The sequence below is a fragment of the Orbicella faveolata genome, unplaced genomic scaffold (assembly GCF_042242905.1).
Source record: "Orbicella faveolata isolate gen_17 unplaced genomic scaffold, um_ofav_v1 contig_36, whole genome shotgun sequence".
NCBI lineage: Eukaryota > Metazoa > Cnidaria > Anthozoa > Scleractinia > Merulinidae > Orbicella > Orbicella faveolata.
This window is the reverse complement of record NW_028301565.1, coordinates 4,027,134-4,043,927: the sequence shown is the minus strand read 5'-3', so window position 1 is coordinate 4,043,927 and position 16,794 is coordinate 4,027,134. Positions and strand designations below refer to the sequence as shown.

Genomic DNA, 16,794 nt, shown 5'->3' with positions numbered 1-16,794 from the left:
AATACTGAGCACAGAAAACTGTCTAGGTGACGCCCTGTTTATTAATAATATTTCGACGCGGATACATCTATGCACGCAACTTTTAAGGGAATTGTCAAAAAGTACAGGCGGGGGGCGGGGGGAGGGGGGGCGCGCGGAATAATCCAGAGCATTTGAAAATGTGGTGGTTAAAATACACATGACCCACCCCGTCCATTTGGCATACAACTGAGTTACCACCCCTAAATAAAGGTTGCAAATTACATGACCCACCCCCTATAAAACATGACATTTTTGGTTTGCAGAATTCAACAAAATTACATTTTGTGTATGAAATCATGGTTTTGTATGCGTTTCGTATTTATTTCTTAGCAATAATACAAAATCACTTGAAAATAATGTTTTCCTTTACTCTTGAAACTTTAAGTTATGCCCGTACACTCTAAAAAAACTTGACCCTAAACCTAACGGCGTCTCGTCAGGCGTCTCGTCGATATCACTTTGATTCCTTTGAAGGCAGAAACTTGGCCTAAACCACTTAGATTTATAACCCACCCACAAAGCCTTTTAAAGCTCAAAATTGATTTTATACAAAATAGCCTCGTTAACTTTTACGATCCTTTGTGGTAAAAATCAGCTCCCGTAATGATCAGAAAACAATTCAGTAAAAGTTAAACCTCAATTGACGATGTTTCGTCTCACCTAAGCACGAGATAAGATATTAGTTTTAATAGAGAGAGTTATACACCTCGAGGGCTCACTGATGTGAATGCAATGTAATTGAGAAACGTCAAGCCTTGTTAACCAATAACTGGCTCCCTTTAATGCCCTGAACACACCAAAGGTACAGATATAGCAGATTTCCGCTAAGTTAACAGACACTTTGTCTTGTCAGTTACATGTTTTAAGCTGCTTTTACATAAACTGTTTATTGAATAGATGAAGAGCAAGACACGTTAACATAATTCTCTTGAGTAAGTGAATGAACTGCTGAAAAAAAGACGAAAATGAGGATCCCGGCTTTAATCAAAAACCAAATGAGGGTGCGGATGCACATAAACAATAGTTCTCTCAAGACTGCGTTACTGGCAACTCGTCTTCCTCGCCGGGCATCATGTATGAGCATGCTCATAAGAAGTGGTAAAGAGAGCACATACTCGGCCGAACACGGGGTGTGGCTGGTGGGGACTTAATAAGTGAGGAAAGCTAAGATGTGGTGTATAGTAAGTAAAGAAGAGTGTATCACGGATTAAATAGCTTAGGGAACAGATATGCAGCGATAGCGGCTGAAATGAAGAAACATTCAGATAGATAAAAATGATTAGGAAAATGAGTGAAAAGTGACGTGAAAGAAGTAGACAAAGTCAGCCCCACCAGGATACTTGCTTTTTAACCACTTCTTCAGGTGCGCGCTATTTTCCATCATCGCGTTTGATGGAAGCGATAGATTTCCTGCATGTTTAGATCTCAGAGCTGCAGGAATGTTAAACTCCTCAAGCGAACTGCATGGTGATTTTTACTCGCTTTCGTGCTGTTCCCTGCTCGTTCCAGACTCCATTTCCTCCAGCGTAGCAATGAGATTTCTCAATTTGGCGCCGGCATGCCACTGCTTTAAGCCTCGAGGGACTCCACGACAAGACGTCAAATTCAAATGCTGGAGTCTTGGGCATGCATTCAGAGCTTTCCTAAAGAGACAGAGAGTACGAAAACTGAGGAAAAGGGCCATTTGCCGGTAGAAATGAGCTGGAACCACTATTGTTTTCATCTTTTGGCAACAATAGGTAATTTCCGAGTTACTTTTGCCTCTGTTTCAAAACGAGCCTTCCTGCCAAACCTTTCATAAGTAATCAAACTCTCACCTTACGCCTTCAGCTGTAACATTGGTGCTTCCAAGATCCAAACTATACAGCTTCGGCATTCCGAAGTCCCTCAACAGCTCCATGGATTCGTCGCCCACCCCACTATTGGACGAGATGTCTAAAATCTCCAAACTGTGGTGCCACTGCGTTGGACGGAAAAAGAGAGACAAGTGTGCTGATCAGAACTAATTTGTTTTGAGGAATGTAACACGAGCATGACTTTTTCAGCTTCTCAGTACACTTTTTAGGATGAGGTCTCGTTTCGCCTGTTAAACAAAAGGCGAAGACCAGGATAATTTCATAGCCTACGTGATGTATCTTTTCAGACCGAACAAAGGGAAAGATGAGGTTTAAATGATTGCTACGAATAGGTTAATTTAAGATTTAACTGTATCATGAACAATGACGCGTTTTTCGAATTGATATACCTGAGATCTTAGATCGGCAAAATTCACTAACAGCTGAAAAATTGGGTGAAAGTTTGAGTGATAGTGGAGGAGAATCACCGAAACTTTTGGACTTATAGCTGAGCTCGAGATTTACACGCTTTCATCCCTGTGACCACAAAGTCAGGCTTGTGCAACAAACACAGATTACACGGTTCATTTGTATTTAGTATCGGATAACGAGGCCATTCCCTTTATGTGCTTATAGCATAATCGTTCGGTATCTAGTTTGTTTTTGTGTTGGCTTAGAGTCGACTTCAGTGGACGCACATTTCTTTGCTGACTCACCAAGCTTAATGTAAAAAATTAATTCGCTGATAACGGAATGTTAATCAAGGACGAAATGTCTCCGGCACGATCTTAACTCTTCTGTTTGTTGGCTATACAACCCAATACCGCGTTTTGGACGCTGACTGTTTTGCAGTGACGTGATATTTCGCTGCATGCTTATTTCGCGGGGAGCGTCTTCTTCGACGACACCATTTTGCACAGCGTGCAAAACAGGTACCGGAATTTCCCCTTCTTAATTCTACCAGTACAATTAATGACAAAATGCCTTAAAGCATGTAACAAAAAATATGGCGAATTTCCCTCTTTCCCTATCCTAGATTTCGAGTCCAGGTCTTCCTGAGTTCACCATGCGATACTGTTGTTTTTATTGATGTTAATATTACCTGTTCAATGACAACAGACATCGTGGCAAAATTGGCGCGAGTGTCTGAGAGAAACAGCTCCTCAAGCGATGTAGCCGGCAACCTCTGCCAAACAAAATAATAACCACACTGATTATGTCAGTTTCGTCAGTGTTATTTTAACTATTCTCTCCCGGTTAACATCTTTTCTGACAATAGACCTTTTCATCTTTGATATCGTACTGAAATATATTTACAAAATGTACCTGAATTCCTTCAGGACTGATTCGTTGAAGTCCTCTGACGTCTAACTTCTTAAGGTTTACTGACGTCCTTAAAATTCTACGATTTGAATGAAAGGAGATCATTTACCATCCATGTCAATCATATTCAAACTAGAAAAGAGGCTACAAGTTATCCAATAAAATCATCCATGCCTCAGATTTCCACGGTCACAGTTCACACTGTCACAAACCTGTACAAAAAACGATCAGTTCTGGGGACTCCAGCCAGGGAACCACAAGCCAAGCAAAGAGTCTCCAGTTGTGGAAAACCATTCTGTTCCTGCAAAATATTCAAACCACGAATTTTTGATTCCAATTTTTTATACTGTAAAATACATTTAATGGATATTATAATAAAAGTTCCATATAGTGCGCGCTCTGATTGGCTGAAACAGCGTGCTTTGTCAGAGAACAGATGCACGGTAAGCTCAATTTCAATTTGTTGCATCGGAAGTTTGACAAATTTGACCTAAATTAAACGTTTCCTGTGACTCAGACAAACGCAATGGAAACGAGCCATTTGCCATGTGCGGTAAACATAGCTACCTGGAGGCCATTGTTAACAACTGAACAACAGAAGTGTCAAAACTGTACTAAACTGACAAGTTTTGCTAGATTCCGACAAAAAGGTAAACTTAATCATGTAGCGAAATAAACGAATCCTCAACCTAGCGAATGCTTCGATAAAAGACATTACAGTTGTTACTAAAGAAGTAGGGAGAAACACTCGACTACGTCTCGTGTTTCCCCCTACACTTCTTTCGTGCTCCACCGCTTCCTGCGTGCTTTACAACAGAACAGACCACAGTCGAGGTTTCTTTGTTTGTTAAATATTATTGCTTTATTTACCACTTCAGTGCTTATGGGAGTCGAGTGAAGCAGCAGATTGGCGACGAAGAGTTCTTTAAGCTTCGGACAACCAGCCTGCCATACAAGAGCAACAAAATAAAATTCAGTTGTCAAACACAGTAAGAACTAAATGTTTGTAGAGTGGATGATGATAAGGGAAGGGCGTCAAATAACAGACAAGGTGAGCAAGACTTCAGCGCGCTTGTTTTAGCTACCCATAGCCTGGTTTCAGAGGGTTTTTCTTTTTTGTTTCTCAATCAAAATGCAGAAAGAAGAAAGACAACTTTTTGGATCGGGGCGGTAAGCCAAGCTGCTCTTATAGTTACATGCACGCTCTCGTGAAGCATACGCAGATCAGTTTCATTACTAGACTTATTAAAGTAATGGATTTTTTCATTAATAGTACCTTATACAACAAAACGACACGTTTCTCGTTCCCCGCCCCCCTCCCCATTAGATCTTTTTAGATTTTTTTCTTGCTTTACTAAAGGAGTCCTCCGTGCTGCAGAGGGGCTACAAGATCCTACAACAAACCTATGGAGAGAAGCCCTCTCTGCCTTAGTTCGTCCACAGCGTAAAACTGAACAGACACAACTTGAAATTTCCACGTTACGAAAAACGCCACAAAGCATTCTGTTAAGATGCAAATACTTGGGGATAATACCTATCTTGCCCCTATGTACTCCCTATCTACTCCCCCTTCGCTGAATTTCTTTGTATTCTCCGCCTCTGCGGAGCATTGAGCGCTATACTGTTAATTTGACAAAGTCTTAGAATGCTTCCTAAAAATGATCAAATCCTTCAATCTCATTACCTGACTTCTTTAGTTTGACATGAAATGGTAGTGACAAGCTGGAATTTGGTCACGCGCTAAATGGAACGATTAAATTAACACATTAACTTCGCACTGAAGGTTACCTGTAGCTTCTCCACGTTCAGTTTCCTAATATTGGTACTAGTTAGATCCAGAGCTGTCAAGTTTGGACAATTCTCCTACAGGAGAAACAACATGCAAAATAGATTGGGTCAGAAAAAAGAAGCCGCCAAGCTCAGAGTTTGAAAGTGTGAAAAAAGGGAGCTGGATGGGATGTTAATCAATCCCAGTTAAAGCCCAAACAGGTACTCATTTATCATTTGTTCTAATGAGGTAATACAGGCACTGTGAGAGCTAAGTGTTTTATCCAAGAACACAACACAAAGACCCCAACTAGTGCCGAACCCAGACCACTTGATCTGGTGGCTAGTGCGCTAACCATCCGGGCCGGGTTGTTCGAAAGCCGGTTGGTGCTAAATCTGGATTAAAGGTTAACCAAATCATTAATTTTTCTTGTATAAAAATGTTTTTCACCATGTTTCACAGCCTATTTTTGTGTAGTTTGAAAGTATTTAAACTCAAACCTGAAGGGCAAACGATATAAACAGAAAACCGCAACGAAAAGGTGAAAAAGTCAAATCGAAATTCTCGCTAATCCTGGGTTAGCTTAATCGGGCTTTGAACAACCCGTGCCCCAGACCAGGACGCCTCCCCTAGTGAGTAATAATACAAACCTGAATGATAGGAAGAACTTGTTCTCCACCTAGTCGACTGCAATTCATCAAACAGAGTTCCTCAAGCTGGCTTCCGAGTCGCTTTGTGACGCGATGAAGACACGAGATGTCAATCTGTGGGTCATGCAGGCCATGAAATATCGTCAATATTTTAACATAGCATTACACTGTACGGTGTAAATATCTGGAGTACAGTAATAGCTCACGTATAAGAACCTGAATTTTTCAATTTAGCCTATATAGGTTCTTATATAAATGGTACTTAAAGCAAATTCAGGCTACCAAGGTTCTTAAAATAGGTTCTTCATATTTTCATATGAATTTCATCTGAATATACTATATGTATTATAAATATCATCTCATAATACAGTATAAATCATTTATTTGTACCATAGAATGGCAGACACAACAGACATACAACATGGTACTTAAGCTTGAAAGCAAAAAAAAAAAAGTTATGTCAAGTTACTTTTAAATAGATGATGATCTTAATGCAGCAGTTTATACCTATACACTTTTACAGCAACCCCACTGATAAAAACCTAACTTAAAATTTTAGCCTTAATAGGTTCTCATGGGCAGGGAGCTTAAAATGAAAATTTTAGCCTAACAGGTTCTTAAAACCCAAGTTCTTATACGTGGGCTATTACTGTAGTAGATGGAAAGACATACAAATACTACCAACGGAATGATTGTTGAAAGGTGCGAAAAGCTACAAAATCGGTGTTAAATATAAAAGAATAATTAACATGTGTTACATTTTTAAACCATAGTAATGTGAGGACCAATTATGCTTTGAAATTAAAGCTTATATAATTCGATTGAGTGTGAAGTAAAACCAAAACCAAAGTAATCACTCTGGCCAATCACAAAGGACACAGAAAACCCAGCGAACCAATCAAAACTCAAAACAAATACATGTAGCTGATCCGAAGCGCGGGAAAGCGTGTGAGTTTTGGTTTTACTTTTGATTCAAAGGCAAAATGGCGGGAGTTATTTGAGCCTTACAATCGCCTAGCGTAGCAAATACATTTCGACAGTCAATAAGCGAAAACTGGTGAAATGGCTATGACACTTAGCAGGAATGTAACCACTGTACAGTAAAAGTAAACTTGTTCGAGTTGAGTTGGAAGCCGAGTTTCGTCGGGAGAATTCGAAGCGAAGAATTGCAAGGAGATGTCGGAGATGTATTTTGTATAGTACTTGCTGTGGACGAAAAGGAAAACTAAAAAAGACGGTTCACTGAGTAACAATATTCCAAACTGTGACATTCTAACCTTCGTCATAGCAACGTCAAACATCTTGAGCTGGCGGCACTTGGTAGCGAGAGAAGTGATGCCTTTTGGTGACAAGCTTCCGCACTGAGATAAAACGATGGACTGAAGTTGGCGACAGTGCTTTCCAACAGCCTAAAACAAACAAGCAAAAGGGAAAAAGGTAAAGTTTAAAGATCGGTAATTTCCTCTTTGTACGGCTGTACGTTTATAGCAGTCAGAAATGCAACATAAAAAGTAAGATTTACTGTAGTAGGCAAATTAAGCGCGGTAGTCAAAACCCGAAGAGAGACCGGTAGTAAATTAATATTAGTCAGGCTGGCTGTAGTCGTTGAACGGCATAAGGCATTTTCGGATTTTGCGTTTCTTTGCTAAACAGATTAATCCAAGATCACTCGGATCATGGTGCATCAAAGGCCACTGAATTCTTGCCCAGAGTGGATTCTTCGGGATCCGTTTAGTAAAGAAATGCAAAATTCGTTTTTGGATCTGAGAATCTAATCTTGGTTTTTTTCAAAAGAAACGCACCCAAAGATAAAAGAATGTAGTGATAGCTTTTATGAAGTAGGTAATCATCATCGTAAGCAAACCAGAAAACAATATTATACATCATTTCAAAGCAATAAACACTCGCATTAATCAAAGTCGCACATTTATCTTGACAAAGGATTTCTCTCTAAAAAACGGAAATTATATTAGATTCTTAAATAAGATAAAGTCTGCATACAAACTTATCCTGGTTTCTGTACCATAAAGTGACTAGGAGTATTTCTACTTCCCTCCCCCCCCTACCCCCCACCCCTTCCCCTGGATGGGATGTTAGTCCAGCGCAGGGTTAAACTCCTGTATTTGAGTTCGCAGGTACCCATTTATACAGTTGGGTGGAGAGAGGTTCTGCGAGAGTAAATTGTCTTGACCAAGAACACAACACAATGTCCCCGGCCAGGGTTCGAACGCAGACCACTCGATTTTGAGTCAAGCTAACTAACCATAAGGCATCGCCTCTCCCAGTTCTTAAATAAGAAGTGATAATAAGTGTCTTCCTATTGAAAAATAAACGCACTGTTTCCCAGCAGTTTATTCACTTTCTTTCTACATCACTCTCTCTGTCTGTCTGTGTCTCCACTATGGCTCTTTGACGTTACTTCTTTACCTTAAGTCCTGTATCTGTAAGCTCACTCCATCCATCAAGGCTTAGTTCTTTAACCGCTTTCAATCTTGAGCACGCTAACTTCTCGATTGTAGAATCATTAGCTGATCTGGGGCACTCGATACTCATCGCCGATAAATTCACTTCGCGCCAAAGAATTGGTTCTGATGAGACTTGCCTCCAGCTTCGACAAACTCTAGACATCCTGTGACAAGGCACACATGAAAGAACGTAAATTTATGTCTAGTGGGAGGAGGGGGTGGGGGAGAGGGTAGTCTGTAGATCTTTCCGTGGGATGTGCCGCTGAGACACTGGGGCCCTTACCCTATACTAGACAATGCATGATCAGCCGCCTGGTGGTGGCACCACAACCCCGTACCCTATCCCAGACTAGCTATTTTCTATGCAGTTTTAATTCTGTTTATGTGAAGTTCTCACTTCTGAGTTTCGAATTTGTTTTATAAAATCCTGGGTAAAGAATCCTGTTCTAGACTAAGTTATTTATACACTGGCCACTCTCCTGGTAAATTAGACCCTATACTAAACCAAAACTGTCTGATTTCTATTCCCTACCTAGACTAATTATAAACTGCCTGAAAACCATGCCCTTCACAGCGGCACGTGTACTCATACAGCTTATATATGGGGGGGACTACCCTTGCCCAGGTGGGGGGTCTGAGAAGGTTTCAAAACGTTTTTACCGTACATTAAGAATGGCTGACTGTTAGGATCGAGAAACGCCGGTCAACGTCCCATTTGGCAAATCGCTCATATTTTGCCCAAAGATACCCTAAAATGACCTAATTCTAAAAATCATATTTAAAGGTTCCAGCGAATTTTTATTTTTCAGAAATTCGCGAAAATTTGAAAGCGCGGTCAAAGTGCGGTTTTTGGTGTAATAAAATGACCGAAACAAGGTGCGAGGACGAAGCGCTGCTAAAGTCTTAAAATAATTTCAATTGACTTCAAACTTCACACAAATGTGGAACAACCACTCTAATTTATTCCTCGTTTTAAACTAATCTCAGAGATGTCGATATAGTGGTTTTCCGAATCATTTTAAAAACACCTATGAAGCGTGTGAAAAATAACGGCAAAATATAGGTCATGTTTAACAGCATCAAAATGCATCTGGTACCTCACTTTCCGATTATTTTACTTTACAGCCTTAAAATATCATTATTAAGCATATACCATGCCAAGTTTCATGCTCGAACTCGCAGTAGTTCCCTTTGAGAAAAACGAAAATCTATGTCAATGTGTTGGGCTCAAATAACACAATAATTATACACGAACAAGAGACAAATCAATTTCAACGGTGAAAGTAAAAGGCTGTCATTAATTAAAATCCCGTCAATTCACTGCTATCAGTAGAAACATAATGTCCACTACATAAACACTGTTTTTAGACGTTTTAGGAACATTGCGCGTTAACTTTCTTTGATTTCCTGTCCGCCGTCATGTCTAGTTTGTCATCGCGTGTATTTCGTGTAAACAACACTGTGAATGGTTGTCATAACAAACGCAAGAGATTTCCTGGAACATTAATGTTTTCGATTCAGCAAAACGCTTTAAGTTCGTTAAGACACAATAATGGGCCAACTTGGAATGCTGTTTAGCATTAAGGACGTTAAAGGACTGTAAATTAATCGAGTTGAAATATCTTGAAGCAAATCAAAATCAAGCCCTTGTTCTAATTTGGTAAACAGCCGATCTCCGTTCAAGTTCAAGAAGTCGAGAGGTTAATCCGGCAATGTATCACCGGTGCAACAACAAAATCAAACCGAGGTCATCAAAAGTGTAAGTTTAAAAGTGTAGTGGCAAGTTTCAAATAAATTTCGCCTATATAAATTGGAAGCAAGAAGTGAAACGGTCTGACCCGAAACAAATAAACAAAGTATTAATACGATTAATTTAATCCGAAAATGTTACAGAAAACATACCTAAAAGCCGTCGATTCCCCTCAATACCACTCCACATTGCCTTAAAGAGCCCAAGCTTTCTGCTGTAAGAATCATGGGCCTCATGAATCTGTTTTTACTATATCGGCAACCATGCTGCGGGGCTGATATTCGAGACTTAGTAAAAGTTGTCACACAACCGTACGAGCAGCCCAGTCACGCTTTCATTGCTCTTGCGCAAATGTTCAACATTTCGCGATTTACATAAACGGATTACAAGTTTAAAGTAGTGACAGTAGATTTAAATGTGCTTTTTAAAGCTGTCCTACCCAGGAGCAATTATTTGTTGTTCTTGAATGGCTCTTAGCTGTACCTACAGTCCGCCGGGCGGAGAGGGGGGAGGGGGTACTCCGGGAAATTTCGGATATCAGTATGCCGTGGAAGATTAAGTGGTCTCCAACTCTTAACGCCAACACTGAAACACCAGATGATTCTCGAAGTATCACAGGGATCACTAAGCTAAATAATTTTGAGTCAATTACCTGTTGGCGAGCATATTGCATTGACCGTGGACAGGTGGGAAAACAGTTCAAGCGGAAAAGCCCGTTGCACATTGTAATTTAGCGTTGTCCAACACGCAATCGGTCTGGTTGTAATGCTAGTCGTATCTGATAAAATCTCAAGTTTTCTTTCGACACGTGCTGGGGTGACGTACTACTAGATGGGCGTGGCAGGGAGCCACGAGTCAAGTCAGTCAACTCCCAAAGCTTAACAGAAGAGTGATAGTGAACCACTGGTGGAAGGACTGCAGATTGTCCCTACGTTTTACCCTGATAGGCCTCTGTGTTATTCTAATGAACTGATGCTGTTACAATGATACTATGTAGCTTCATGAACACGCTAATGGTCAAGGGTTTCTTTTTCAGTGTAAAAGAATCATAAATCAGTAGTTCTTTGTGAAAAGCTATTTTAAGGAAAGGAGGCTGTTCGCAATATCTATGTTTTCCAATGTTCTAGAATGATTAGTTTGTTAACGCACTGTTGCGCTGCGTCTGCACGCAGTGTCGGAAACAAACTACATTAGATCATCTGGTTTTAAGTTGATAAAGGTAAATTAACCGCTTCAGCGAATTTGGAAAGGGTGACGATTCCAACCTCATTCCCAGAGAGGTTGAGACGATTCGGCCGTTAGTTTTTCCTCTAAAGGGTCTTCCTCCTCTACTCCCTCTCCCGCTCTACAAAAATTTAACGATCCTCCCCCCCCCTCCCCCCCCCCCCCCCGCCGCAAGAGATGTTGCTAAATATCGAAGAAACCGAACGCCGACAGTTCCTAAGAATACTTCCGGCAAGTGCAGTTGTTAGTAAAATACTTCAGAAGCGCAGAGGATGGAGCTTTTCCGCGCACGAGTGAGAGAGGTATATCTAGTTCCATGTCTTCGCAACCGCACCGTAGCAAAGGCAGTTTCAGGTTCTTTAGGCCAATGCGGAATTTTGCTATAAGATACGATTTCTGCTGGTCACTGACTGTCCTGAAAGCCTAACCCTCTTTTAAAGCAACAATGACTTCTTGGTGACCTATTGTGGCTTTGAGTTAAGCGCCAACGCTTGCTCCAAGCAGGGTTTGTAGCACATTTTGGCTATGGTCATAAGGGAATGTCTCTCCACGGACTGAGTACATTTCTCCAGAGACAAGTGCCTCTCTAAAGTAGACAGCATATGAAAGACACGAATGCAGCCGCCTTGAAGACATTAATACATCCCTGCCGTACATAGTTTCTATCCTCTATCCAGGGAAACATCAGCAGACGCTTCCTCGGTCACACCCGTTGACAATGGCACTGATGTTAAGGTTGCAGTGTTCGTACCTTTTTAGAAAATCACCTTAAGTCTCCTTAAGAGAACGATGCTTCCGGCAGAAATACAGAAAGAGCGATGTCTGACTAAATAGCAAAAGAAACCTTAACCATTAGCATGATCATAAAGCTACATAGTATCATTATAACAGCATCAGTTCATTAGAATAACACAGAGGCCTATCAGGGTAAAGCGTGGGGACAATCTGCAGTCCTTCCACCAGTGGTTCACTATCACTCTTCTGTTAAGCTTTGGGAGTTGACTGACTTGACTCGTGGCTCCCTGCCACGCCCATCTAGTAGTATGCCACCCCAGTATGTGTCGAAAGAAAACTTGAGATTTTATCAAATACGATTAGCATTACAACCAGACCGATTGCGTGTTGGACAACGCTAAATTACAATGTGCAACGGGCTTTTCCGCTTGAACTGTTTTCCCACCTGTCCACGGTCAATGCAATATGCTCGCCAACAGGTAATTGACTCAAAATTATTTAGCTTAGTGATCCCTGTGATACTTCGAGAATCATCTGGTGTTTCAGTGTTGGCGTTAAGAGTTGGAGACCACTTAATCTTCCACGGCATACTGATATCCGAAATTTCCCGGAGTACCCCCTCCCCCCTCTCCGCCCGGCGGACTGTAGGTACAGCTAAGAGCCATTCAAGAACAACAAATAATTGCTCCTGGGTAGGACAGCTTTAAAAAGCACATTTAAATCTACTGTCACTACTTTAAACTTGTAATCCGTTTATGTAAATCGCGAAATGTTGAACATTTGCGCAAGAGCAATGAAAGCGTGACTGGGCTGCTCGTACGGTTGTGTGACAACTTTTACTAAGTCTCGAATATCAGCCCCGCAGCATGGTTGCCGATATAGTAAAAACAGATTCATGAGGCCCATGATTCTTACAGCAGAAAGCTTGGGCTCTTTAAGGCAATGTGGAGTGGTATTGAGGGGAATCGACGGCTTTTAGGTATGTTTTCTGTAACATTTTCGGATTAAATTAATCGTATTAATACTTTGTTTATTTGTTTCGGGTCAGACCGTTTCACTTCTTGCTTCCAATTTATATAGGCGAAATTTATTTGAAACTTGCCACTACACTTTTAAACTTACACTTTTGATGACCTCGGTTTGATTTTGTTGTTGCACCGGTGATACATTGCCGGATTAACCTCTCGACTTCTTGAACTTGAACGGAGATCGGCTGTTTACCAAATTAGAACAAGGGCTTGATTTTGATTTGCTTCAAGATATTTCAACTCGATTAATTTACAGTCCTTTAACGTCCTTAATGCTAAACAGCATTCCAAGTTGGCCCATTATTGTGTCTTAACGAACTTAAAGCGTTTTGCTGAATCGAAAACATTAATGTTCCAGGAAATCTCTTGCGTTTGTTATGACAACCATTCACAGTGTTGTTTACACGAAATACACGCGATGACAAACTAGACATGACGGCGGACAGGAAATCAAAGAAAGTTAACGCGCAATGTTCCTAAAACGTCTAAAAACAGTGTTTATGTAGTGGACATTATGTTTCTACTGATAGCAGTGAATTGACGGGATTTTAATTAATGACAGCCTTTTACTTTCACCGTTGAAATTGATTTGTCTCTTGTTCGTGTATAATTATTGTGTTATTTGAGCCCAACACATTGACATAGATTTTCGTTTTTCTCAAAGGGAACTACTGCGAGTTCGAGCATGAAACTTGGCATGGTATATGCTTAATAATGATATTTTAAGGCTGTAAAGTAAAATAATCGGAAAGTGAGGTACCAGATGCATTTTGATGCTGTTAAACATGACCTATATTTTGCCGTTATTTTTCACACGCTTCATAGGTGTTTTTAAAATGATTCGGAAAACCACTATATCGACATCTCTGAGATTAGTTTAAAACGAGGAATAAATTAGAGTGGTTGTTCCACATTTGTGTGAAGTTTGAAGTCAATTGAAATTATTTTAAGACTTTAGCAGCGCTTCGTCCTCGCACCTTGTTTCGGTCATTTTATTACACCAAAAACCGCACTTTGACCGCGCTTTCAAATTTTCGCGAATTTCTGAAAAATAAAAATTCGCTGGAACCTTTAAATATGATTTTTAGAATTAGGTCACTTTAGGGTATCTTTGGGCAAAATATGAGCGATTTGCCAAATGGGACGTTGACCGGCGTTTCTCGATCCTTACAGTCAGCCATTCTTAAAAACTCGCCTGCAAAGGAAAGGTACCGGTCCACTGTCATCTACAACACGCTGGAAAATCTTCAGCAACACTTCAAAAGGAATCAGGTCCGACCAACCATTTTCCCTGAGAGCTTTCAGCTCTAACAGACGCAGATCTTCTACTTCTCTGGCCTTTATTCTTGCTCTGATCCGTGCTTTGATTCGCGCTCTCGACCTAGCCTCTATTAAGTCAAGCTTAAGCTTCTCTTTCTCAAATGTCTCTTCGCTCGAAAGTCTTCTCTTTTTACTGAACGAAGAGTGACTCTCGTATTTTCGCTTTCGCCCTGTAAAAGTGCATAAACTAAATTAAGCAGCACAACGCAACAACAAAAATAACAAACAGACATTCGAAGAAAAGGTTTCACAACCACCTCTTTTTACCTAACATTCCGTACGGTCTTCAGATCTTTTGTTAATTTGTAGTCGTTTATTTTAGCCGTCATCTACAAATCGCACCGCGAAGATTTCCCGAATTTGATTAGAAAGGTCTAAAAAGCGAGTAAGAATTGCTTGTTGGGGTTTGCGGTTTGCGGTTTATTTTCATTTCGAAATTGAGCAGATAAGCGTTTGTTATGGAGGACTGAATTTTAGCTTTTTTCCAGTTTTCTAATGGACAGGGGATGGACTTATTTAGAAACATCTTAAGGCGTGGTGCTCCATCGCTCTAATTATGACACGTTTTAATTGCTCGCGCGCCGATTGGCCCTCTGATAATTGCGTCATAAACAAGCCAAATTTGGAATGGTTTAGAATTAGAACAAAATTTCATTGTTTAATTTAAGAAATGAGGCTGTTACGAAACCATTTTTCTAACAAAAATCTCCAGTTCAGAACGAAAGGCTAACGATTTTTATGGCTGGTCCTTAGTACAGATGTGAGAAAGCTACGACGGTTTGAGTTAAGGTGTGCTGATTAGGACATGAAAAAGTTTCCAAAAGCTTCGGAAATCCAAAAGCCGTTCAAACATTGTAGAAATCTATTATATTCAAAGCTAAGTCTAACTTTTTTCGTTGATTCTCCCTGAGATCCTGAATAAAGATTGAAATGGGAGAGCGTTCTTATAATGGCATACCACAGAGAGAAGTGTTTATCTCAGTGCTTACAAAGAATTGATCTCTTTTACCTAAAACATACCTTTTCTAGTACAAGCATTTGTATCGTTTTCTTCGTCGCTGCTTGAAACGTATTCAGATACGTCGCTTCCGTCTGAAGAGACTCGCCGCTTTTTACGTTTACCAATATTAATGGACGGACGTCTGTTTTTCAGACCTGACGTGCTGGGCTGAACTTTCGTTAAGTTCTTAGCCCGTGGCATTTATATGCTAGAGTTGAAATCTTCGCGTTTGTGCAATCTGTGGAAAAAATTGCTTCGTCAGCCAAAATTGACGCGCCGCAAAGGACGTGTTATGAAATAACTTCGGGAGACAAAAATGCGCAGCTAACTAACCATCTGCTGAAGTTTGTGTGAGAAATTATGATTAATCATTTAAAGATGATGTCATAATCATGGAAAAACAATTTAGAATTCAATTTGCTGTTTAAGTTCGTAATTGTCTGGCAAATATTTTCCTCTGGTTTGATGATGTCACAAGGAAATCAATTAAAATTAGCGTGAAGTTTTAGGCGTAAGTGAAAAAAAAAAAAAAAAAAAAAAAAAATTTTATACCCAGCAAATTCGAAAGATTTTTGTGAACATTTGACGGCCGATAGTTTCATTTCTTGAAGCAGTTGTGCGCCGACCCCACATGGCTTACCAAGTGCTGTGTTCAAAGCGCGGGTAAAGACGAACCAAAAGCAGGAAAACGATTCGTTCTGATTGGTTAAGCGCGCACGCCACACAAGTTACCTCAACCAATCACTTCTTCAGTGCGTGCGACGCTTTAGTTGTCCACAAATCCCTCTTCATGTTAGCCCTCGCGAAACCTAAAGCCCCGTTCACACTACGCTAGAGGAATGTAAAACCGCAACAATCACCGGTCATTTTGGGTTTGTGTTTCAGGATACCTCGGTCAGGGAAATCACATGATTATTGTGACATCATCGTTTTCGAAAAACCCCGTTTTCAAAAGGTTTTGTCCACACGAAAACGAAAAGCTGGCTTTTTTGAATTTCGAAAAGCTCCGTTTTCGTGACGGATTAGTGTGGACGGTAGGCCTAACCGTCGAAAAAACCCTGCGTTTTCAAATTCCTTCGACCTAGTCTGGACGCTGCCTAAAGGAAAGCCGTACAAAACCCAAATACGAGAATCTTCTCGCGGGCTGTACACACGTATATTCCCAAGGCAAAGCATGTCTTCCGTTAAGCTTCTTTCACCATTTGTGTATCTCCTTGAGCGCGCACATCACGTTCGACCCTTCGCATTCTTTTGTAACTTCTCGTTCAAACCTGAAAAAAATGGTGACAAGGAAAGACGAAATACTGTTCTACATCCATCCCTATTATTTTGTCACTGTTTTCGTGACTTTGCCCTTTTCTTCAGTTTTCTTCGGTGAAAGCTTTCGAAATCCTAACAGTACAAAGAACCTGACCTGATGAGAATTCTAATAAGACGGCAAAGTAGGTGTTGGGGTAGTAAAGGCAAATTTTCTGTTTTTTCCTTTCTTGCAATTATTTCTGCCTCTGGGTAAAAAAACATCCTGGTCTAAATAAATATTGCCGATAAACGAGGAATAAGGCGAATCCTGTCACCCGATATGTATGGACTTTACTGAAGAAAACTCGAGAAAGCCTCCTGATGAAAGTTTCTCCTTTTGCCCCGCGAAAATTATCTGAATAGGAATTCAGATTCT

At 40.5% G+C, this 16,794-nt stretch overlaps 1 protein-coding gene across 1 annotated transcript; it reads right to left on the bottom strand.

Moving 5' to 3' along the window:
* Positions 1 to 368: 368 nt before the first annotated feature.
* Positions 369 to 16,093, bottom strand: LOC110062058 (F-box/LRR-repeat protein 6-like). Its single transcript, XM_089274582.1, has 12 exons — positions 15,140 to 16,093; positions 13,995 to 14,289; positions 8,025 to 8,226; positions 6,875 to 7,006; positions 5,598 to 5,711; positions 4,968 to 5,042; positions 4,050 to 4,124; positions 3,392 to 3,480; positions 3,183 to 3,258; positions 2,959 to 3,042; positions 1,839 to 1,981; positions 369 to 1,664 (listed from the first exon to the last, which is right to left on the bottom strand). Exons 1-12 carry the CDS (start codon positions 15,318 to 15,320, stop codon positions 1,496 to 1,498), a joined length of 1,635 nt encoding a protein of 544 aa, XP_089130708.1. The 5' UTR covers positions 15,321 to 16,093; the 3' UTR covers positions 369 to 1,495.
* Between the last annotated feature and the right edge of the window lie 701 nt (positions 16,094 to 16,794).

Bases quoted from the DNA above. Each gene is read 5' to 3' on its own strand.
- LOC110062058 (XM_089274582.1), bottom strand. From the start codon at position 15,320: ATGCCACGGGCTAAGAACTTAACGAAAGTTCAGCCCAGCACGTCAGGT. The intron at 5,043-5,597 runs GTTTGTATTATT...TTTCTCCTGTAG, and splicing joins AAGTTCTTCCTATCATTCAG to GAGAATTGTCCAAACTTGAC. The intron at 4,125-4,967 runs GTAACCTTCAGT...CTTGTATGGCAG, and splicing joins TGAACGTGGAGAAGCTACAG to GCTGGTTGTCCGAAGCTTAA.